Genomic DNA, 25,768 nt, shown 5'->3' on the forward strand with positions numbered 1-25,768 from the left:
ATATTTTTGCATGGGAAAGGACATTCCAGAGTTACCACAGATTTTACTACATAATCATTTTTATCTGTGTCTAAATTATGTGTAGATGCCAGAATGCATCCTCGTATAATTTAGTCACATAGGTTTGTGGTACATTTTCTTGGTTAAATTGCTTGGATAAGGTTTTGTATTTTGAAACGAAATCTATCTGGACAGCAACCCACTTTCATGATCCCCGCAGAATACACTCTTCCTATTATTTACTATAACAAATAGATTTGTATTTATGTCTTCTTTACCACTATCCATTTAGCAGAAGGATTGAGGTGGAATAGTACCAGTTTACTGTGTCTTTTCATAGTCAATGATGAGTGCAAGTCTATTTGTAATATGTCTCTTCTACAAAAAGGGAGGGTTAAATTCCCTGCTCTGTATATTGTTACCTTTAAAATTTTATGATAGGAGAATATAGTGTAATTGCTGTTTACAATGGTTAAGTGACAAGGAAGAAGAAATTACTAATATTATCGAACCTCTTCTTCAGCTACTTCAAAATTGTAGGTTCAGTCATAGGTTCTACTTGCGGCAATCTTTGTTTTTCCTTTGGGTACTTCAAACATTGCTCATCTGAGAGTCAGCAGGTCTGGCTCTGAATCCCAACTCTGCCACTGGGCCAAATCAGTCTTTCTCAGTTTGCGTTTCCTCTTCTGTAAAGTGGGGCTAATGATACCTACCTCACAGGGTTGTTGTGAGGGTCCGAAAAGCACACAGAAGAAGGCACTTCTCACGTTGCAGGCCTGAAGTAAATGTTGCTTAAGTCATATATGTGCAAGGAAAGATGCTAAAAACGTGCAGGGTATAAAGAAAGGAACATACATTTAAGTTAATTCAACTTAGGAGGTTGGAATTGATTGGGAAAGGTATTTATTGAAGAGGAGATTATAGATCAAGAGTTGGGAGGGATATCATATATGATTACCCTATTCTCAGTAGTAATTCTTAGGGTTAGAAGTGTTACTGATACAATTAATTGTATTGTGAGCCACATTTAAATAAATAACATTGAAATGGAACTATGACTTATTTTTTACAGCTTTATTTATATAAATCCTCACACTTTTACTCTCATCTCAGAACCCCAGTATTAACTCCCACTGTTCCGCATACTCCGTCCCAAAGTTCTGTTCTTTTCCTTTGGTTGGTTGGTTAGTTGTTTTGTTTTTTGAATAGATGATAATAGCTAGTCTATTTCCTGAGAACCACTAGCTGTTTTTCTGAGATCTGGTTAGGTAAATTCATATTTGATGAGTATAAGATATGGTAAGTTACTCTATAGATTTATAGCAGAATATTCTTTTCATTGCTAGTTTTTAATAGGTTTATAATATCTTGAAAAAATGTAAAGTCCAAAAAAAGGATTCATCTTTATGATGTGAGTTGCTTATTTGGGCATTTTTAATAGATATTTTAAGTTAGATCAAAATCAAATACTCCATTGTTAGAGAGATTTATAGAACTAGCACTGTGGTCACACCTTAAGTCCTTATTTCTGTTTTTCTTCAGTCTTTGATTTTTCTCTTTTTGTTGTTCCCTCTTATAAAAATGAGTAGTGAGAGAAAAATCATTTGTCAAGCACAGTTAAGGTTGGGAAGCCTTCACTCTGCCACATTACTTTGATTTTGTGTTCAATGTGTTGGCTAAAGAGAATTAAAGACCGGAAACTGAGAACCTCGTGGTGTGTGTCATGTCCGCCCCCCCAACATCACTCTGCTCCCACAGAGCACAGACAGGCAGTGTTGCTGCAGGTACCTGGCTAACCAGCATTCCTTCTCTAGGAAGCATGGATGACACGGTCCAGTCATGTATGTGTGGTTGACTGGCAAAGAACAGTGTAAACTGTGGTCACACGTAATACACAAACATGTTCTTCAGAATGCAGCCATGAGACCGAAGCCCACTGGCAGTATGCATCTTTTAAGAAGTGTTCCTGTTAGTTAAAATGGATTTACTTCCATCTTGCCACACCTTGTTGTCCTGTCACTAGGAAGATGACATCTGGTGAATATAGAAACAGGCCGACTGCATAACGACTGACCTGTATGGGGATATCACTCGCAACCTTGTCTTTACTAGCAGCACCATTCCCTGACCAACCAAGCTGAAGACCAAATGCAACATTAAGATGCATGTTTTTCATTAGTCATGCATGGCGACAGTTGTATTCTACGTATCACGTGGAAGTAAGATTTGGAGACAATTGTAAGGTCTGGATTCACACATTCCTACTATGTGCCGTATGGAAGGCTATCTATGATGCAGCAGTATGGGGGTTGGAGGGGTGGAAAGATGAGGGTGGGATTAATGTTGAAGTTGTGTTCTTAAGGATTTTCTGCCTGTTACAAAGGTAATAAACGTTCATAAGAAGTTCAAATGATTAGAAGCAAAAAGTTAATGTCTTCCCTCCCTTTTGCCACTCTCACATCCAGAGTTCACCACTATTCTGCTAATAATTGTCTGTGTATATTTCCACAATTCTTATGGATATATAAAAAGGTACTTTAAAAAAACACTACGCAAAATGGGATTATACTACATATATTCTTTTGCTATTTGCTTTTCTCACGACACGATATATCATGGTCATCTTTCTGTATCATTACTGCTCTCTTTTTTAGGTAACTGCTCTATAACGTTCCATAGCATCTATCTACCGTAACTTATTTAACCATGCTCATTGATAGACATTTAGGATTTGCAAGAGGTTTTTGCTAAGACAAAGTTGTGCACTAAACTTCTTTGTACCTTTATATTTGTTCCCACTCATGTAAATTTTCCTTTAGGATAGACTCTTAACAATAAACTTGATGGATCAAAGTATATGAATGCTTAAACTTTTGGAAGGTACTTCTGAGTTGTCCTCATCATCCTGGAGTCATTAATGATAAAGTATAAGAATGTTGTTGTGGTCTAGCCAAAAACTCATAGCATTAACATTTTAGAAAATTTCCACCATTGGACAGTGTAACCTTATTTTTAAAAATTATAAATAATATGCACACCTTGTTTCTCCAACACCATAGAGGGATGGAATTTGAAATGTAAAAATCTGCCAGTCCATTACACCACTCTCCAGAGATATCTATTTTTAAACTAATTTGTTTTTATTTATTCCTGTGGTTACCATCAGAATTTAAAATAATATTTATATTTCTTGGCATATCTGTCTATGATAGTGTCTCTTTACTTTCTGTCATGAAAGATCAGAAATTTCATATACCGCCAATGGTGCCTTCCAACTCCTGGGTTTTATTATTATGAATTGTAGCTGTTTTGATGATTTCCTTTATAGCTTTAAATGTTCTTAATTCTTTATTTTTTTGGGCCACCAACTTTAGGCAACGTTCCCTGACTCACTGTGATGTTACATAAGGAAGTCTATGTCTTTCAATGTCTTTCTGTTTCTCTCCCTTTTATCTCCCTTTACTTAAACCTGTCAAGGATTTTTAACCACTTAAAAATTCTAAAAAATGAAAACCAATAAATAGTATTGCTTCTATGAATAATACTCTTGAGTGCAGAACCAAGTAGTATAATCAAGTTTATTATAATAAACCTTGGGGGCAGTCAAGAGTTGCTCTTCTTGAAGAATGTCAAGATCACGTGAGATTTTCTTTTTTCTTTTTTTTTTTTGAGGAAGATTAGCCCTGAGCTAACTACTGCCAGTCCTCCTCTTTTTGCTGAGGAAGTCTGGCCCTGAGCTAACATCGTGCCCATCTTCCTCTACTTCATATGTGGGACGCCTACCACAGCATGGCGTGCCAAGTGGTGCCATGTCTGCACCCAGGATCTGAACCGGCGAACCCTGGGCCGGCGAGAAGCGGAACGTGTGAACTTAACCGATGCGCCACCAGGCCGGCCCCAAGAGATTCTGTTTTCTTAAATCTGTCATCCTGTAAACTTGAAAATAATGCCACAATTTAGTTTTCTGTAGTTTTTCTTGGAATTTTATAATTACTTTTTTTCTTAATGTCACTAAAAGCCTTTATCATAGCAAATTTTTTGATTTTTAATTTTGTAATCATAGTAAATGGATTTTGTTTTTACTTTTATTTTGTTTTTTGCTGAGGAAGATTAGCCCTGAGCTACCATCTGTTGCCAGTTTTTCTCTTTTTTTTGCTTGAGGAAGATTGTCCCTGAGTTAACATCTGTGCCAGTCTTCCTCCACTTTATATGTGGGTCACCGCCACATCATGGCTGATGAGTGGTGTAGGTCCACACCTGGGATACGAAGCCATGAACCCACGCCACTGAAGTAGATAGAGTGTGACGAACTTAACCGCTACAGCATGAGGCCAACCCTGATTATTTTTTTTTATTTTTGAAGACATTCTTCACCAGGTTCTCTGACTTGCTGCTCTCATTTGCACTAGTTGTCTTCTGTGCCTGTGATTGCAGTCATACTGGCATTTCTTTGCACTTTTTTTTTCTAACATTTTATTTTTCCTTTTTCTCCCCAGAGCCCCCCAGTACATAGTTGTGCATTTTTAGTTGTGGGTCTTTCTAGCTGTGGCATGTGGGATGTCACCTCAGCATGGCCTGATGAGCGGCGCCATGTCCGTGCCCAGGATTCCAACCTGTGAAACCCTGGGCCACTGCAGCGGAGAGTTCGAACCCAACCACTCAGCCACAGGGCTGGCCCCTCTTTGCCTTTTCAAAGAATTTTTTCAGAAAGAGTGCTTGGGAGGTAAATTCCAAAATTCCTGTGTCTGGAGAGGTCTTTAATTTGCTGTCATACTTGACTCATTGTTTATCTGGGTTGCACATTTTTGTTTCGAAATTCTTTTCCCTCAGAATTTTCAAGTCCTTCACTATCTTCTCTCAGTTCTGCTGATGAGAAGTCAGATGCTAATGTGATTCTCATTATTTTGTATGTAACCTAATTTTCCTCTGACATTTTTTTAAATGATCTCTTTTTCTCTGTGAACTTTTTTTTTTTTTACTGTAGGTGTAAGTATTTTAAACTTCATCTTTCTTGGCTTGCTTTAATCTGTGATCTCACATCTCAAAGGGTTTTTTTCCTTTGATTATCATTTCCCATCGTCTCTCTTTGTCTTATGGAACTCTTTTTTTTTTAAGGATTTTATTTTTCCTTTTTTCTCCCCAAAGCCCCGCAGTACATAGTTGTATCTATTTTAGTTGTGAGTCCTTCTAGTTGTGGTACGTGGGATGCTGATGAGCAGTGCCATGTCCGTGCCCAGGATTTGAACCGGTGAAACCCTGGGCTGCTGACGCTGAGCGCACGAACTTAACCACGCGGCCATGGGGCCGGCCCCTGGAACTCTTAATATATGAATGTTGGGCTTCTTTCATATTTTCTGTGTCTGTCCTTTTCTCTAAGTATTGGGTAATTTCTTCTATTTTGTCTTCTAGAGTACTATCTTCAGTCATACCCAATTTGTTATTTAGCCCTTCTGATGAATTTTTTATTTAATCCATTGCATTGTTAATTTCCGAGATCTCCGAGTGGTTCTCTAGTCTTTTCATTTTTCATAGTGGACTGTTATTTGTTTGTTTTAAATGAATATCCCGCTTAAAACTTATAGTAATTAAGGTGATTGTGTGTGTTTGGTTTGGTCTTTTGTTCCTACTTGTCTTCCCTAGGATCACTTAATCTGTTTCTTTTTCCTGGTCTTTCTCTTCCTCCTGTTTGATTTTTCTGAAATGTCCAGTGATCCTTGGTTGGCCGAATATTTGAGTGGAGATTAGTATGGGTCAGTATAAGTAGCTGTCTTGCAGTTCTTTTGCTGTTGAGTATGTCTCCTTACCCAAAAAGCTTCTCCCTGCATAGTAGACCTCATTTCGCATGCGCGTGCATGTGTGTGTGTTTAGCGAGCTGGGTAGGGAAGGACAGTCTTAGAGTAAATGGGCAACTGCCACAATTGCCGAAATAAGTGGATTGTATTCTGAGGTGGAATGCATAGGTTCTTTTCACTCTTGGGTAGAACTGTCTTCCCTTCTCTCTCCTTCCCCTCCCCTCCTTCCTGCTCCCATCTTGTCTCCCTTCTCCCTTTTTTCTCTCTCTCCTCCCTTCACCTTTTCTTCCTTCAGGGTTGTAGTATGGCATTGCCAGAAGCTTTGTGCTGCTTTCCTCTCCAGCCTTAAATCTTGTTCTGGGGTTTCTTCCCAGACGTAGCTTTTCTTTGTCATTTAGAAAGCAGTTGTCCTGCCTTAGCTGAGGGCAGCTGTTCCATGTAAATGGGAAGTCAGGAAGGGCTGCGACAAGTTGCTCTGTGGAGAGTTCTGCAGTTACTCTCTTTACAGCATCACAGCCGTGGGCATGAGCTGTCATGGAGCCCTAACAGCCTTTTGTGTATGGGGGGGGGGTTATTATTCTCTGCTCTGGTTTATTCTTCAGTGTGAGTCCCTCTATTTTTGGAGAATGCCCACATTCGGGTTGAAGTGTTTTAAAATTTTCATAAAATGTGGGGTCAGTATCCGTCTTGGGAAATAAGTGCATCTACTGTAAACCTTGGAAAGTAATTTAGGAAGGGGCTTGCATACATCTTTTTACTTAGTCCTAAAATCATGATTTACTCCGAGACATAATTCCCTTTTCACATTAGTGACGTTGAAACAATTTCCCTTTACTTCCCTTCTCGTATTCTTCCTACTTCTATTATTTCTCCATTTCTTAAGAAATACTATATATTTAAGTTTTTAATCATGTATTTGAAGCTCAAGGTAATCCATGGTGTTGGGAGATTTAGAGGTAAGTGATCAATTAAAATAACTGAAAGACACTTGAGGTAAACCTAATATTTTTCCTATAGGTTTTTCCCCCTAGAAATGAGTTAATATTTTTTAAAAATGGAGAAAATGTATAGAGAAATCGTCAAACATTTACTCCATAAATACGAAAGGAAGTGATTGGTATTATCTCACTATTGAGGACCACATTTTAGTCTAGTGGAATCAGTAGTTACATCCAAAGTATTATCTGTCTTTATTGGTTACCTAAAACGTAGTCAAAGTACTAAAGTCAATGATGGCTCCCAGTTTAGGTTTTCCACTTCTGAGGGAGAAATAGCATTAGATCAAGTCTAATACTTGGGTTGGATGTTGGTACTTAGTGAACTTAATGTTCTTTTCTCAGGGGTCATTTGAAAACTGAAGTTAGCAAAGTCTTAAGAAGTCTCACTTTGGGGAAGTACTATGAAACAGCCATTTTCTGCTTTCCCATACTCTGTTCATAGTAGTAATGGCTCTTGCTGGATAACTGCCTATGTGGAACTATCTATCCCCATGGTAAGCTTTTTCAGGGCAGAGATTGGATTAAAAGGAGAGCTTTTATTTATTGACTGTTCAAAATGTGTGCTAGGCATGATGCTAAGTGCTTCATATGTTTCCTTTAATTCCTGAAACAACCCAATAATTGAGTAATCTCCATTTTACACATGAAAATATTAAGGCTTAGCAAGAGTTAAATAAATTACATACGGCCATAACTAGTAAGTCACATCTGAGATTTAAACATCAGTTATACTCCAAAATTTTTACCATTAACCATTGTATAGCATATGAGCACTAAACATAGTACTTACATGAGTTAAATTATATTTAACATATCCTTTCCTTGATTTCAAATAAAACTGTTTTGACATTGTACCTGTGCTCCTATTGGACAAAGCTAATTTCATCTTGGTTATTTCTTCCTCTGGGAGGAAAGTATAGTAGATTGTAGATGGAAATGAGAATTTTTATGATTCACTCGATGATGCTCAGAGAGGAGGGCAGAATAAAACTTTGTTTTCTCTAAGAACACAGTTTTGGTTTTTAGTGCAGTATGTATAGATGTAGTTTTGCTCTCTGGGCTTTTCATTATTCATTCATTCATTCATTCAATAGTCAATAAAGTACAAGAAGATGGCAGATTTTAAACACCTCCGTAAGGAAATACTGGTATTCTTTATAGTAAGTTAGGTTTAATTTGAACTTGTTTGGATTTTAACATTTCCTAATAAGCATTACTTGATCTCCACATTTCTAGAATGGTAAATATTTTTTAGTTTCTGAGATCTGTGGGCAAAATTTAAAAAATTTATTGTGTATCTTCATTTCATGCTTAGGTTTATAATGAGGCTTTGGCTGGATAGAGGATTCTAGATTCAGAGTTTCCCCCCACTTTAGCACTGTCAAGATTTTGTTCCACTGCCTTCTTGCAGCCAGTGTTTTGATGAGAAGTTTTATGGTAGTTTGTGGAATGTTCCTCAATTGGGATTTTTCTCCTGATTGGTTTTGGTTATATGGGATTTGGGGAGGAATATCACAGAGGTAAAGTGCCATTTTCATCACATGAGAGCAGGGGTACATAGTATCAACACGACTTGGTGTTGACCTTGAACGCCAGGTTGAGGCAGATGTTTGTCAGAGCCCTCCAGTGTGAGGCTACTCCTTCCTGCTTTTCATACTGTACTCTTTGGAAGGAAGTCATGAAGCACAGCCCACACTTAAAGGGTGGGGAGTTAAAGGTCCACATCCTTGGGGGTGGAATAAGTACAGAAGTTGTTTGGAATTTCCGTGCATGAGAGATTCAACTCTTCTCCTCTTATTTATTTATTCAATTATGTATTTATATCACTATGGACTAATGGATATTTATTTTATTGGATTGTGTTTTTAGTATGATGGAAACTAGATACTATAATATAGCCAGCTTCAGATTGAGGTTTTCTCAGTTATCTTATTTCTGCTTTGAAACAGGAATGGAGATAATTATCAAGATCCATTTTGAGTGTAATGCCATCTCAGATTATTCATTTATAGAAAAAGTTCTTATAATAGCTAGAAATTACACTGTCTGTTGGGGATCATGTGGTAGCCATCCGCCCCCAGCGGTATTTGGGGGTTCACATAACCTCCTTGTCCCAAGACAGGTAAATTTATGTAAGTCTGCCATTGTTTGCCTGCCTTCCTTCGAAGAGGTGAGTAGTAGTAGTGGGACAGGATTATATAGGGAGCCACATTGACCAAAAGTGTGCAATATACCCAAGAAGATGATGGCAAAGCTCAGAGATTCCAAGTACAGTTGCTGGTGTGCAATGGCCATGATTCCCATGGGGTTAATTACTTATACTTCTACCCTGGCCAGAATTATTTGTTGCCTTTGTGTATCTAAACTTTCAACTTTAAAAAACAGTGTCCTTAGTCTGGCCAACTGAGGGTGAAGCAGTTTACTTTTTTACCTTGTTTTTAGAAGGAAGGGTTACCCTAGAAGTGCCCTAAAATATTTAAAATGTGTCTTGTTTTCCGTTTTGGTTCTGCTTTTTCTTCTTTATTAGGGGTTTCGGTCATGGCTTCTCTTCACTGTTGACCAATAATAACTCTTATTAGTATCGCATAGGCACTGCTCTTTCTGGTAGTCTTGCTATTGCCAGACTCCCATCATTCTTTTAAAGGTTTTTTTGGTTTTTACATTTTCTTTCTAATTTTTCAAGTAATGACTATGTGCTTCTTTTCTTGACCCTTTAAAAGAATATTATACCATCTGTATATTACTATCAGATTATGAATGTGTGCAGAAATGATTACTAGAGAACCTTTGACTATCTAATTACACACACACACACCAGTGCACCCTTTCTTGTGAAGGACTTTGCTGCTGGTCTCTGCATTGTATGTGGGACACCACGTGTCTACCATCTCAGGCAAAAGACTGACGTGCTTTATAATACTGGTTGTTAACATCCGGCAGTTGGGACAGTACAATAGCAATGAGGTTGAAAGAATATTTGGTTATTGCATTTCTTCTCTTTAAGATTCTTTGGTGAATATTCTCCAAAATAGCCTTGTATTTTTTTAATACTTTAAAGTTTTAAAAAAGCCAACAAAGGGGAAATTGCTGTTTGGCACAAAACATGCTGCAAAGTTGCTTCTGTGTGATTATTGTAACTGAAGAATATAGGGGATTGACACACATTCTATATACTTTTAGGCAACATTTTGTGGGGGGGGGGGCGGAGGTAGATTTTTCCTCTTGTATCAATCATTTCATTGTTTTTCTCCCTCTCATAATCCTCAAGATTTTTCTGAATACGTTTTTTTAAACTTGAATCAAATGAGAATTATGCTTTTCTCCCACATTATTGTATACATTTACCAGCAGTCTGACACGTAAGTTTTAGCAAATATACTTGTATGTTTTTTGGACTCTGAAATTATATTTTAGTCATATATTCATAAAAATTTTTTCACTTGGATGTCAGAGGTAGTTACATGGCATTAATCTTATGAAATGTATGCTTAATTTCAATTTTTAACCTACTTGACGGTTTTTTTAGGTCAGCCTTTGTTGATCTTCTGTGTAAAATACATGGTACAAATAAATAGAAACCGTTTTACTTGCCTATGCAAATTAAATGTGAGTTAAGTAGCAAGCTGGCAAATTTGTGACATATCTACCTCTTTATTCCATTTGAGTTTTTATGTTTGTATATTGGGTGCTATTCTGACACCATACATTTCACAATTTTTTATAACCTGATAAACACTTTTGTGCTGTCACTGAGTTCTGTCAAATCCTTACCTTTTGCCATACTTATTTCTGAATTTTTAAAAAGAAGTACATGTTACATATATGGTTAAAGTTCCCTTTACATGAACTTCCCCAGTGCCCTTCCACCACTTCCCAAGAGGTGTCTGCTTACCTGAATTTAGGTTCATCATTGCCAGATAATGTAATAAGCTAGCATTTCAGAATTTCCCACATTGGTCTTCAGAGGCAGTTGGAAGTGCTCTGAGATGAAAGACTCTTGGTCAAATTCTTAACTATAGATTTGTAACATATTGAATGCACTGAGGGTGGTCAGACCTGGAAGGAAACTTGCCAGTTTTTAAAATTCAGCATTGTCCAACTGTTTTGACCACAGAACCCCTTCACCCCTGATTCTGTGCACTGTTGCTTGGAACACGCTTCGTGGAAGCACTGCCTTAGAGGTATACTCTTTCCAGAACTGACTTTCCATTAAATCTTACAGGTTTTTACTAATGTCACTTTCTAGATTTAGATCACAAAGATACTAATAGTAATCACTTCCAGTTGATGTTGCCTGTTGGATCAAGTTTAAAATCATTTTGCAAAAAAGGAAAGTAAAATGTTAATTGCATATTCATTGACCAGCGTACGAGTTACTTATGCTCCTTAATTTTTTAAATTCTTGAGTCCACTGATCTGTTGAAGTCTCTGGCTATGGACTGTGGCTACACATTACGTTTGCCTTACACTGATCTGTTATATTTTATGTTCTTACAGCTGGAAGTAGCCTGAGTTTGTTGTTAATGTTTGACACATTTTCTTGAATAACGGTTCTTCAACTGTTCATGTTGTACAAGGTGGTACTTGAATTATGTTTGCTTTTTTTCTTCCTGTATTAGAAAATCTTGGCACTTTTTATAAGTTATGTATAAAAGAACTTTTTCTTAAGATTTGTTCATATAATGGTCTGATCCAGGAAAAATAAAATGGGAAAATGAACACTATTTCTGATCTTCAAATAAAACTATATATTGGTTTTCACACTGTTCACCGAGCCTTGGGGTCATATGCATTGTCTTAAGGCAGGGCTGTTGACCTGTGTGGGGCAACAGGTCCTTTAGGATCTGGTGAGGCTGTGGCGAAGAGATGAGGTTCTCAGAAAATGTGCAGGGGCACAAAGGTGACATCCACTTCACAGAGGCCAGGGAACTGCCTCCTATGAGGGACGAGTCTGAAAACAGACCTCATTCCTTTATGGCTTCTAGCCTTCACTGCAGTACACCTTATGGTTCTGAAATAGGAAATAATAAACAGGAAGGGTCCACTTTCTACAAAAGTAAGTTTAGAACTATTCACCAAGTATCTAAAGACTCAACCATCTATCCTGTTATTCTTAGAATTTAAGGGTTTATTAAGGAGTCCCTGCGTTGTATTTCTAGGATCTCTTTTAAAAAAAAAAAACATTAAACATTTGATTATTATTTAGGAAAAATCTTTTTGCATTTTTTACCTTGCTATTTCAGGTATAGTTATGTAACATTTTTTTAAAAAGAGACTTTTCTGTTTTTATTTTATGGAGAAAGGTCTCTAAAACACCTGCATTTGTTGTTTTGTTAGCTTCACTTCAGTCTTTATTCAGAAGACTTTTATTCTAAGTATTAGCTTTCTTGAAAGGTATTGTAACTGGATTGTGTGATTCTGCAAATACTTCCTTAGTGTTCAATCCTCATTTTATTTGGTAATCACATATTTTATAGATTGAGCACCCATAATAGGAGCCCAATAAATGTGGCTATTGTACACACTTATTTTGAATTAATGAATGAGTGAAAGAGCACATAAATGAATGTGTGGAAGAATGATCAAGTGCAATAAGTAAAAGTGTTTGCCTCCTTTCAGTATAAATTCTAACATAAAATTAATGGTTGCTCTTTGCAAATCATTATTATGAAATAATATTAAACAATTCTAGTGTGTCACACACAGGTTAATCCACAAAGCAATGCCCCATGTCTCGAAGAGATGCTAATTCTGTCACTATTCCTTTAGCTAGGACCCTGAGAGAATGTTTAGCTAGCTAAGAAATGATGCAAAATTCGTTGCCCTCAAGGCTCAACCTCTAAGCTGGTATGGTTAGATTAATTTGGAATTTCTTTGGATGGAGTTAGGTCATGGTTGCCACATTCCTTCATTCTTAGCAAGACCCTGGTCCTCAGAATCAATCTGATTACTTCTCAGATAATTGAAAGATGTGATTCTTATTTATTTTTAGATTTTATCTCTAAATTCTTTTCTTGTGTGGTTCTGAGAGATGGAAAGGCGTACACAGGTTTGTCTTCTACAACCTCAGTTATGTTTGAGACAGTGACAGTTGACTGTTAAATGAAACAAAACAAAAGGAGCTGTTCTGTCACTTCATCTGGGTGTTATATTTAGTGAGGTGAAGGGAAGATTGGAACGGGAAGAAGAAAATCTGGGCCGTCTCTAGCCACTGGCTTAACCCTTTTAGGCCTCACTGTTCTCTTACATAAAAATTACAGGACTGGATAAATTGCAGGTCTTCTGAGCTCTAGTCTCAGTTGAAGATAATTTTTGTGGTGGTGTTCATTGTATAACTGAGATAGTGAATAAAAATGATATGACTTTCTTTAAAATGGCTAATTATAGTCTAAATCAGTGTTGTCCATTAGGACTTTTTGTGATGATGAAAATATTTTTTATCTCTTCTATCAGGGATTCCACACAGATTTATTATGACTATCTTGTTCTTTATATAATGATTTGCAACTGGAATCTCTTAATTTTAGGACTTGTTAATTGCAACTCCAAGTCCTGATATTGAAATCTTCTTGGAGCATATCCTCCATTTCTAATTGAAGTCAAGTACAGATAAAATACTGTGACCTTTCCCAGGGATCTTGGAGCCTTTACTTGGTACCCATGTGCCTGTGTTGCTGGCTTCCTTTGAAGCTCTGCCATCCTGCTGAGGACTGTGTGTGTTTACTGCAGTCCACGTATGGACTCAGGTCCCTCCCCTGCCGAGGACTGTGTGTGTTTACTGCAGTCCACCTATAGACTCAGGTCCCTCCCCTGCCGAGGACTGTGTGTGTTTACTACAGTCCACGTATGGACTCAGGTCTGTCCCCTGTGGGGCTACACCTTGTTCCTGTGTTACGCTTTGTAGTATCTGGAGTAGCTTTGGTGGTGGTGAGAGTTTTATCTTCATACTTTTTACAAGCTTGATTCTGAAAAGTTTCATTAAATACCAGTTTTAAAAATACTTGATCTTTCATTGGCCAGAAGTTTTTAGTCCTGAAATCTTGAGCCATTAGCAAGATGTTTTTAGTACTAAAATATCTAGGTTGCTAGGCCATAAAAACAGTCTGTACTTGCTTAAGCGTTGCAAATACTACATTCTTGGAATCTCCATGTTTGGGGATCACAAAGAACTTTGAAGGATTCCATCCTGATAATCTGGATCTTTGAAATGATGAAAATTACTGTAGAGGCATTCTTTAGGGTTAATGGTTGAAATCGATAAATGTGTGTCTTTGGGACTCAATCATTTTTCTCTGAGATAATAATTTATATAAGATTAAGTGTTTATGTATGACATGCCGGCTCACAAGACCCATAATATCCTTGAAACTTAAGACAGCCATACCGAGTCCAAGACCTGTCAGTGAAAACACGCATCCCTGCTGAGGCTCTGAAGCATATCTTCCTGGGACCACAGGCACTGGTTAGTGCTGTATTGGCAAATGAAGGCACTAATAGATATCAGTTGTTCCATTCAGCTTTGAATAGAGGGAAACCAAAGACAGTTGCCATTAAATAAAGTTATAAAAGCACATGTTAGAAACTTCAAGTAGTACAGAAGAGTAAATGCCTTTTTATTCTCATAGCATGTTTTCTTCTTAAAAAACTTACTACCAGCTTAAGTTTCCTTTCTTCCTTTCTTTTTTTTGGTGAGGAAGATTGTCCCTGAACTAACATCTATTGCCAGTCTTACTCTTTTTCCTTGAGGAAGATTGTTGCTGAGCTAACATCTGTGCCAGTCTTCATCTGTTTTGTATGTGGGACACTGCCACAACATGGCTTGATGAGCAGTGTGTAGGTCCATGTCCAGGATCCAAACCTGGGCTGCTGAATTGGATCCTGCGAACTTAACCAGTATGCCACTAGGCTGGCCGCAAGTTTTCTTTTGTATGAATAGGACTAAATTATACTTTATTTTTCTTCTAATATAATTTAAAAGTCAGCCTTATTGAGGTATAAGTTACATATGGTAACATTCACCATTTTTAGGTGTCCACTTCTATGAGTTTTGACAAATAGATACACCATAATCAAGATACGTAACATTTCTATCATCCCCAAAAGTTCCCTCTTTCTGCCTCAGTTTTCACAGCTGTATTGTATTCCATTATATGGATATACCTTGATTTCATAAATAACCCCTCATTGATTCATATTTAGGTTGTTTCTGGTCTTGCAATTCAGACAAGGTGCAAGAAATACCTTTATCCATAAGTCTTGGTGTGCTTTTACAGCCACAGACATAGGGTAAATTCCCAGCAGAGGAATTACAGAATTAAAGGCTGTGAGTGTTTAACATTTTGTTAGACGTGGTCAAACGGCACCCCCCAAAAGTTGTACTAATTTACCTTTATAGATGAGAGTGCCTGTTATTCTCTTACTAACACTGTGTGTCACTAGATTTAACTTTTGCTAATTTGATAGAAAATATTAACCTAGCAAAGTAACTTGCAGTCAGTGTCTTTTTTACTTCTCGTTTTAAAAACATATCAACAAGTTCACACATATAAAAAATCTAATGCATGTTATTTATGGTTAAAAGCACAATATAACATTAGAGGAAATGTGAATAGGAAAACTTTACCTTTGTTCCACTATCCCAATATAATTTTCATTTCCTCTTTATTCATATCTACATTTTTGTAATTATACATGCACATTTTATAATCATTGTCACAGCATATATATAGTTTGTGTATGCATTATTTTGCTTGCCATTTATTTATTTATTTTGCTGAGGAAGATTTACCCTCAGCTAACATCTGTGCCAATCTTCCTCTATTTTGTAGTGTGTGGGCTGCCAGCACAGCATGGCCGCTAACAGAGTGGTGTAGGTCTGTGCCCATGAACTGAACCTGGGCTGCTGAAGCAGAGCACACTAAAACACTAGGCCATTGGGGCTGGCCCCTTTGTTTTCATTTTAAAGGTTCACTGTGTTTCATGAGCATTTTTCTTCGTTTCCAGAATCTTCATTTTAGATAGTTGTGTGTTTCTTCTGTTTTTTGGCTATGGCGAAGTTCATTTAATCATTCAGCTTCTAGAATTTGTTTACACTCCTTCACTATTATGAACACCATTTTTTAAATGTAAAAGTTAAAAAAAATCTTTCACTTTCTTAGAATAAATTTTTATTATCTGGTTCTCCTGGGTCTAAATGTATCTATATTGACATAAGAATGTAGAATTTTATAATTTGGAATAGTTTTTGTGGGGCCAGCCTAGTGGTGTAGTGGTTAAGTTGTCATGCTCTGCTTCAGCGGCCAGAGGCTTGCCAGTTTGGATCCTGGGTGCAGACCTACACACTGCTTATCAGGCCATACTGTGGCGGCGTCCCACAGAGAAGAACTAGAAGGACTTACAACTAGGACACACAACTATGTGATCGGGCTTTGGGGAGAGGAAGAAAAAGAAAGTAAGGTTGGCAACAAATGTGAGCTCAGGGCCAGTCTTCCTCACACACACCAAAAAATACCCAAACCATGTCAATTAAAAAAACAAAAAAACACAGATAGTTCTTGTTACTTCATCGGGAATCTAGGAACTCTTTTTTTCCCTGAAGAAGGAAGCAGTTGCATATCAATTTACTTCTGTCAGTTTAATCTATTTATTTTTCCTCTTTTTCATTTGCAAAAAATTATAGAAATGATATATGCTACTTGTAATGATTTCATACCCACTTTCCAGAGGTAATCAATTCACTGTTGAGTAAATTAAATTTTTTTAATTGAATATTTTCTCAGTAAATCATTCCCACGTTTCAGTGTTTACAAACAACCAAACCATATACAGTGAAGTTTCCTTACCCTTGTTCCCCTGCTACCCAGTTCCCCTTCTTGGAGGCAGTTATCATATTTTGGCGTATTGTTTCAGACACATTTTACGCATTTTTAAAATTTTGTTGTTGTTGAGGAAGATTCACCCTCAACTAACATCTGTGCCAGTCTTCCTCTATTTTGTGTGTGGGTCACCACCACAGCATGGCTGCTGACCAGTGGTGTAGGTCTGTGCCTGGGAACTGAACCCAGGCTGCTGAAGTGGACTGCACCAAGCTTAACCACTAGGCCATGGGACCAGCCCCTCATTTTATGCATTTTTCAGCAAATGTATGTATGTGCTCTGTATATGTGTGTGTATGTGTCTCTTTTTAAGCCACAAATGTTAGCATGTGGCATAGTTTTTTGCACATATTTTCTTAGGTTATTTTATTTATTTGTATTTAATTTTTTAAAAGTATATAATACAAGTAAATGTTGTAAAGGCTTGGATGGTCCCCTCCTCTCACAGTTTGCTGTGTGCTCTGTGCCATCCTTCAGTGAGTCTTTATGCACATAGAAGCAGACGGGATGGCACATATTTTTGTTTTCTTTTCCTCCTGTGACTCTTAGACTGACCTTTTCACATCTACCAAAGCAGTATAGAAATAGGCATTAAGAGCACTGGCTCAGGGGCCAGCTCCTTGCATTCAGATGTCTGCTCTGCCATATTTCAACTGTGATTGTGGGCAAGCTATTTAACCTGGCTGTGCTTTGTAATCTTCATATGTAAAGTGAAGAGTCAGTGTACATACTTTGCCTCGAATATTACCATACATAAGAAGTGTGTGTGTTTACTCATGGTATTATTTTTATCATTAAGGACAGTGACCAATAAAATAATATCCAAGAATCAGTACCCATCAGTTTGATTTATGTTAGTGACTTATATGGCTACGGGTAAATTCATTTAAAACAGAAAAGGGTGGATGGGATTCCTCACTTTTTTGAATTCTACTTAAATACATTTTAGAAAACTTTAGAAAACAAAATTAAAGCAGCTAAAATATATTTTGTTGTTCCTTTGGTTTTGCTTATACTTCTTTAAACTAAACAGATCTACTTTATGTAATAAAAGTGTCCCAGAGAAGGTGAAGGTAGAGATGGTTGCTGAGAACGTGCACTTTTTTGCTCAGTGCATCATGTTTTAAAAGTGCATTCTCACGCATTTTCCACTCAAATTTGGTTAAAATACATACATAACTATACATAATATTTAATTTTAGGTGATAGTGGCCCATAAAGTTTTAAATTCCCTGGTCATGTCTTTTTAGGATCAAATCATTAATAACGTTAAAAGTTCTTAAGGCGAGCAAGGGACTGGTGGGGGACTGAGTTGTATTTCTATTCAGTTTTTCTATTCTCAGTTCTTTTTTTTTTTTAATAAAAAATCAAAGCAACAACAAAACCTCCCTTCCTCTTTCCCACCTTCACATCCCAGTTACAAAATATTGTCTGTTCATTGTAGAGAATATAAAAACAGAAAACTCACAGAGAAATAAGAGTCGCCTTTGTACCACCACTCAGCTTAACGTTATGTCTGTTAACAGTTTGGTGTCTAGACTTTTTGCCTGTCTTCCATATACAGATGTGCACACACTGTAACTCATGCTGTTAATTTGTTTGTCTTTTACAGTGATGGCATTAGGAATGCTGTACTGGTGTTTTTTTTTAAGTAAACTTAGTATGAATATTCTAATTATGTTATTATCTATAGGATCATTTACAGTAGGCGCATCATATTCCCTTGAGCACATATACCATACTGTAATTTATTTTGTAATATATTTATTTCCTATTCAAGGACATTTAAAAGTAACTAAATCTGTAAACATTCTTGTAAACAAATTTTTTTGGACATCCCTTTTTTCCTTCTGATAAATTCTGAGACATGGGATTGTTGGGTTGTAGGATATGCGCTTTTTTTTCATGCTTTTGATACACAGTGCCAAACTCTTCTCCAGATGGCTGGTATTTCCCTAGATCCTTGCCAGCATGGAATATTGTCTTTCGATAAGTTCTTGCCTATTTGAGGTGGGCATTACTCCCCTTCTGAGTTGGTGCAAATTCACTTTGCAATGCCTCTAGAACCATCTCTTTTTTTGTACTTCCCTTTTTTCTTATTCTTCTATAGCCTTCCTCTTTCCCTCTCCCAAATTCATAGAAGTTGGATTTGATCCAGGTTAGAGAAGGAGCTATTCCAAATGCTCTTTACCTCACTCCTCACTTGCTTCTTAGTGCATTTGCTATAAAAAATACTCTTGAGGGTCTTTTTGTACAGCACTCAGTTTTTCAAAAATCATACTAATTTCTTTCAGTTTTATACATTCTGATTTTTGCTTTTGTGATTTTTAGTAACAGCTAATCTGTTACATTTGTGAAGTGACCTCATGCTTTAGCACAGTGGTTAGGAGAACTCTCTATGGAATCCTGTAGACCAGGTCCAGATTCCAGCTCCTCCTTGTTGACTAGCTTTGGAATCTAGGCCATGTTATTTAACCCCTCCAGTCCTTCTATTTCTTTACTTGTAAAATGGAGATAATGACAATACTTTCCTCAGGCTTTTGTGAGGATTTAAAGAGGTGGTGCTTATAAGTGCTCAATACACTGCCTAACATATAGTAAGCACTCAGCAGCATAGCTTTTATTATCAGAAGGATGGAATACATTTTTCCTAGTCACGTGTAGAAAGTGGTGATGTCTGAACCTGAATTTAGGACTTTTGATCTTTAGCCTTGTAAGGACTACTGCATAGTGGGAAAACTAAAGTGAATGGCAGAAATTGTGCCTAGTGCTGAGGATAATCCAGGTACAGCGTGGAAAGTTTGTAAAGCTTTATATGTGGGGGCTTAAGATGTGTAGCTTCCAAAAAGCCTTGATTGGCCTTCCAGCAAGTAAGCGAAAAGATGGGCTTAGTTCCAAGAGAAGAGTAATGGCTCTTGTGCATCCTGGCATAGAAGGAGAGGTTGCTATATCCAAAAGTCTTCCAGATAAAAAGAGTAGAGTCTTTTTAAAAAGTTTAAGATGACTAAACACTAGGATCAAAATGTTGAGTAAATTTCTCTGCTTTGGTTTGAATTAGAATGGAGTCCTGCTTTAAATGTGTATGACTGATTAGGTTTTTATCTTAACTTGTTTCCTACAGGGCATGGTGCTGATGTGAAATGTGTAGACTGGCATCCAACAAAAGGGTTAGTTGTTTCAGGAAGTAAAGATAGTCAACAGCCGATCAAGTTCTGGGATCCCAAGACTGGGCAGAGTCTTGCAACACTGTAAGTGATAGGAGCTCCACCTTGGTCCTAAACAAAGGGGAATAAAGTTGCCTGGATTCTTGAACTTTTAGCTTTCTCTCCTCTTCTGTATTCCTGAAAAAGTAGTGCAGACAACACATGGACATGTGTCTGTAGACTTCTTCTTAGTTAAATATGATTTCTTTCTAAATTCCTAATGAAATAAGGTTTGGTTTTTGTTCTCCCGCATATACTTAAATTGAATTTGGGTGTCACAGGGGTTGGGGGTCGGGGTGGGAAGGATGATGAGGAAGAGGTAGTTATTACTATTCTAGCTTACTGTCTCTCCTCATCATAACACATTTTGGCACTGTATGGAGTTGATATGTGTACCGGTTATTAGATACAGCCTAACTTTCTGCATCTCCCTACATCTCTTTATAGAGAAGTTTTTCCTCAATTTTTGAATCAGTTCTTATTTTGTGTCTGAAGTGCTTATTTATGATGCAGCCACATAATAAAATTTTCTCTTTGAATTATCTGTAAACATTTATAGTTATGTGAATGTTATTTTTTTTTCACCAAGCAGCTGTATCATGGTCCTTCTGATAGGCACGTGAGCCATATCCAGAGTGAGCTGGTTGGAGCAAGGCTGCCTTGTTGCACAGCTCCAAAGGCCAAACCAAATAGCATGCCTTGGCTCATTATGATGTCTTTAGTTCAAATTAACCCTCAAGCCTGTGCCCTTTTTTATCATTTTTATGCTTCATCTTAATGAGAAGAGCTTCATTGAATTTTTTACATTTAATGAGCTTTATTGACTATAACTGTATGTGTTCAAGTGCTTCCTCTGCCTTACAGATAAACTTTTCCTCCAGTTGAAGCTCAGCTGCTATTTTAACTGGTTAGCGAAAGCTACGCTTAGATAACGGGCATTATTTCTTTCAGTGACCTATTTCTTTCAACTGTACTTTTAAACTGTGGTCCCGTGATGTTACGTGCTTTATTGCTTCTAGGCCAAACCTCTTGCCATCTTGACCTATGTGCTTTCCAACGAAAATGGCCATATTGATTTATACTTGTTTTGAATTCTGACAGATTATTTTCTTGATACTTTATTCCTAGTCATGCCCATAAAAACACAGTAATGGAAGTGAAATTAAATCTCAATGGCAATTGGCTACTCACAGCATCACGTGACCATCTTTGTAAACTTTTCGATATACGAAACCTGAAAGAAGAGCTTCAAGTCTTCCGAGGTCATAAGAAAGAGGCCACAGGTCAGTGGCTTGATATGCTTCTTGTTCTCTTACGGGTAGTGTTCTGAGATAATAAGAATAATTTTGCATTTCCCCATGTTTTTGTTTTTCAGCTGTGGCCTGGCATCCTGTTCATGAAGGACTTTTTGCCAGTGGGGGTTCTGATGGCTCTTTGTTATTCTGGCATGTTGGGTATGTAACACGTATTATGTAAAGAAGTTGTGTATTTTATGAAGAGAGCACCTGAAAGTGTAAAACATGATAAAGTTTTGTATTTTTTCTGAGTGTTCATATGTCCTGTATTAGAGACTTCCTGCAGTTTTCAATTTTATAAACCCAGCTTAGAACAGAGAACGTAGCGCCTCTAGTTTTGGATGTGGAATCCTTAAGGGAGAATAAAACAGATTTCCTGGGTTCTTGTTGATGAAATCATTCTTGAAGCATTTCCCCTCTGAAGTGCTCTTTGGGTAAAAGAATATATTACTGATGACAAATCAGTACCCCCGAAACATGTGTAATTGACCAGATCCAAAGTAACAGGCTTTGGTAGCTTTGTGTTACACTAAAAGAATATGTCTTTTTTTGTTTTGTTAACTTTTGTGAAAAAATGACTTCTGTCTGCGGTGCTATTACAGGGTAGAGAAGGAGGTGGGTGGAATGGAGATGGCCCATGAAGGAATGATCTGGAGTCTGGCTTGGCATCCTCTTGGACATATTCTCTGCTCAGGCTCAAATGACCACACTAGGTAAGATTTATATCAAAAGGAACAAGGAATTACTGTATTCATGGAGTAGCAGAAATAAATATGTATAATTTTTATTGATAGATTGATGTATTAATTTATTCCACCTTATGCTTAGGAGCTTTTTCGGGGGGGGACATTTTTGTAGTGGTTTGCAAATACATGTATTACGAGAAGGAGGTTGGGTACTGAATATGGCTTCATTATTTGAATTTTATTTTGTTTCTGATTAAAAAAAATCTTTCAACATTTAAAATTTTTAGAAGAAAGGCATTGTAAAACTTTGTTATGTTTACCAGGGGACTGCTTACTACGGTTGAGTGCCCAGATAAACACTGAAACCATGCTCCCACAGCCTCTAATTACTTTTACTTTGACAGCAAATTCTGGACCCGAAACCGACCAGGTGATAAAATGCGAGATCGATATAATCTAAACCTGTTACCTGGAATGTCTGAAGATGGAGTAGAATATGGTGAGGCTCTTGCACATTTATCCTTCTTTGAAATCTGATATTCTGTTGTACAAATGTTAGGCATGAAGAAAATTATACGAAACTAATTTTAGTTTTATAGTTTATTGATTTATAAATCATCAGCAATATGTTTCATGTTTATAAAGTGTAAATTTTATTGGGCCACTACATTTGTAAAATCTATTGACACTGGATGTATTCCTATTTATAGATGACCTTGAACCTAATAGCCTTGCAGTAATTCCAGGGATGGGAATACCGGAACAACTAAAATTAGCTATGGAACAAGAGCAGATGGGTAAGAGAAGTTGTACCTATAAATTTTATTTTTATAAAACTTTCGTAGACCTGTTTCTTATCTTCATGGTATTAAATTATTTTGAAAATGCCAAAATGATTTATGTTGAGAAATGTTGATAAAAGTGATAGAAACTGCATAATGTTTAAAATCTTTTCTTCCAAAAATGTGTTCATTGATCAAGTAGCCAGTTTCTTTCGTTTCCTTGGTTAACTATTACTCTTTATGGTTACAGGGAAAGATGAATCAAATGAAATTGAAATGACAATTCCAGGTTTAGATTGGGGAATGGAGGAGGTGATGCAAAAGGATCAGAAAAAAGTACCTCAGAAGAAAGTTCCTTATGCAAAACCTATTCCTGCTCAGTTCCAGCAGGTGAGTAACTAAAAGCGGCCCCACTTCCTCATGCACCGGGACTTTGTGCTTGATGAGTCTAATTGAAGTTCACCAGTATGTTTCCCTTGGATTATATCATCAGTTGAAGGTATTTCTTTACGATAGACTCTTCTTGGAGTATTCTTCACATATTTCAGGCATTCTTAGACATAGTTCCCATCTAATGCTTTGCTGTTTGTCATGAATCTTCCCTAGATCTTCTGTAATTCTCACCTTTGTATTATCCAAGCCACCAAAAGAGGGAGGAAAAAGAGGCTTGGAGCAGGGAGAGTATGTTGACTCTCTTCTGTATTGTTTCTATCTTCTGCTTTATTTGTCCCCTCAATACAGAGTGCATATGCTCTTCTAAAGAGGCAGGCAAGCTTTGCATTCCTAATAACATGCAAGATCTTACAGTTTCTGTTGACTTGGTAATTTCTACCCAGTACTGTGCTTGCCTACCTCCACTCCTGTGTCACTAAGAGTTAGCATGAGAAATAAAGATGGTACACCAGGTGAGCCGACTTATATTCAGCAGGTTTGAATGAACCAATGACGTTATAGAATGATTTTCTTATTCTGTCATTTTAGTTTACACACTTAAGGTATGTTTTAATATTCTCTTCTTTCCCAAGGCTTGGATGCAAAATAAAGTTCCAATTCCTGCCCCAAATGAGGTGCTGAATGACAGAAAAGAGGATATTAAATTGGAAGAGAAGAAAAAAACACAAGCAGAAATTGAACAAGAAATGGCTACATTACAGTATACTAACCCACAGCTTCTGGAGGTGTGTAAAGTTCTTTAGGGGGATTTGAGATGATGTCAGAACGTAGTGATAACATTTTTCATTGATAATGATCTTAAGGAGGAAGGAAGTGACTCTTAGATGGGTCTGATGAGCACCACTGTTTCTTAATGCAACGTGAGGAAGCTAGTTTCTAAAAGAATCCTGTTTCTTAGACTTTTAAAACCAGGTCAGTCAAGCAGTGAGTAGTCCTAAGTTAAATAGATATTTTTAATAGAAAAGACGAAGCCAACATAGTTTTAATTTGGATTCACTTATTTATCCACAGATAAAAGAATTTTTTGTTTTCTGTCAGTTCTAGAGCAGGTGGTTTGTTCCTATTTTTCTTACTTTTGACAGCTACCAAGAATAATAAAATACTAGAAAATTACTGAGCTTTCCCTGATCAAGATGAATATAAATAATCCTGACTGCTGTTTCCCAGTACCTAAAAAGCAGCAGTCCGGAGTGAGTCTGGAAGCCTGCGTGCTCTCAGCATATCTGAATGTTAAATGGACTCTAGTTACTATTAGGGTGTTAAGAGGTTTTAAGACTCCCCCAACAAAAAAAGTGATAGCAATATTCTCATCTTCAAAGGCTCTGACATATGTATTGGTATACTTTTTCTTTCTTTCCAGCAACTTAAAATTGAAAGACTTGCACAGAAACAGGCTGAGCAAATTCAGCCTCCTCCTTCATCTGGCACCCCTCTCCTCGGACCCCAGCCCTTTCCAGGACAAGGTCCAATGTCTCAGATTCCTCAAGGTTTTCAACAGCCCCATCCATCTCAGCAGATGCCAATGAACATGGCTCAAATGGGGCCTCCAGGTCCACAGGGACAGTTTAGACCCCCTGGACCCCAGGGTCAAATGGGACCACAAGGTCCTCCACTGCATCAGGGAGGTGGGGGGCCACAAGGATTCATGGGACCACAAGGGCCCCAGGGCCCACCCCAGGGGTTGCCGAGGCCTCAGGACTTGCATGGGCCCCAAGGATTGCAAAGGCATCCTGGACCTCATGGCCCTTTGGGACCTCAAGGACCACCAGGACCACAGGGTAATTCTGGTCCTCAAGGTCATATGGGTCCTCAGGGTCCACCTGGCCCACAAGGTCACATAGGCCCCCAAGGCCCACCTGGTCCCCAGGGTCACATGGGCCCTCAGGGGCCTCCTGGTACTCAAGGTATGCAGGGACCACCTGGTCCCAGAGGAATGCAAGGACCTCCTCATCCTCATGGGATACAAGGCGGGCCAGGGTCTCAAGGGATCCAAGGTCCTGTGTCTCAGGGACCTCTGATGGGATTGAATCCAAGAGGAATGCAGGGTCCTCCAGGCCCCCGAGAGAATCAGGGTCCTGCTCCCCAAGGGATGATGATGGGCCACCCGCCTCAAGAGATGAGAGGACCTCACCCTCCAAGTGGACTACTGGGACACGGCCCTCAGGAAATGAGAGGCATGCAGGGGCCTCCACCCCAAGGATCAATGCTGGGCCCTCCCCAGGAATTGCGAGGGCCTCCAGGCTCACAAGGTCAGCAGGGGCCGCCCCAGGGCTCTTTGGGACCTCCACCCCAGGGTGGCATGCAAGGGCCCCCTGGACCTCAGGGACAGCAGAACCCGGCAAGAGGGCCACATCCATCTCAAGGGCCAATATCATTCCAGCAGCAGAAAACAGCTCTGCTAGGTGATGGGCCCCGGGCCCCCTTCAATCAGGTATTATATATTTCCAACTTGTAGGCATTACAATACATTGGGAAAATACGCTCTGCACTGAGGCGGCACTTGCAAATACTGTGAAAAGCAGTCACAGCTGGTAGAAACGTCTCTCAAGTAGTGTTAGTGGCTTGAGAATAGCATCATGGCTAAAGAAGGAAATAAGAATAATTAAATAGACCATTAAACATGTCGCATTCTGAATCTTTACTTCTCAACCTACGTTTTTCTAATAGAGGTTCTTCCAGAAAAG

The 25,768-nt window shown here is 38.1% G+C and overlaps 1 protein-coding gene across 5 annotated transcripts in view; it reads left to right on the forward strand.

Annotated features, from left to right (window-relative positions):
• The window catches only part of WDR33 (WD repeat domain 33), a 96,588-nt gene that overhangs the window by 57,771 nt on the left and 13,049 nt on the right, over nucleotides 1-25,768 (forward strand). For 4 of the 5 annotated variants that reach the window (XR_011502729.1, XM_044769219.2, XM_044769221.2 and 1 more), the window contains 9 exons: nucleotides 19,787-19,913; nucleotides 20,997-21,151; nucleotides 21,244-21,322; nucleotides 21,766-21,876; nucleotides 22,254-22,348; nucleotides 22,560-22,646; nucleotides 22,882-23,021; nucleotides 23,657-23,809; nucleotides 24,445-25,515. Coding sequence is in view for 4 of the 5 variants with exons in the window: in XM_044769219.2 (XP_044625154.1) it covers nucleotides 19,787-19,913; nucleotides 20,997-21,151; nucleotides 21,244-21,322; nucleotides 21,766-21,876; nucleotides 22,254-22,348; nucleotides 22,560-22,646; nucleotides 22,882-23,021; nucleotides 23,657-23,809; nucleotides 24,445-25,515 (2,018 nt within the window). In the remaining variant the exon portion in view is untranslated. Of the gene's footprint in view, nucleotides 1-1,814; nucleotides 19,762-19,786; nucleotides 19,914-20,996; nucleotides 21,152-21,243; nucleotides 21,323-21,765; nucleotides 21,877-22,253; nucleotides 22,349-22,559; nucleotides 22,647-22,881; nucleotides 23,022-23,656; nucleotides 23,810-24,444; nucleotides 25,516-25,768 lie in introns of those variants that run through there. The other variant, XM_044769223.2, reaches the window with a different exon arrangement.

Source organism: Equus asinus, chromosome 4 (genome assembly GCF_041296235.1).
Source record: "Equus asinus isolate D_3611 breed Donkey chromosome 4, EquAss-T2T_v2, whole genome shotgun sequence".
NCBI lineage: Eukaryota > Metazoa > Chordata > Mammalia > Perissodactyla > Equidae > Equus > Equus asinus.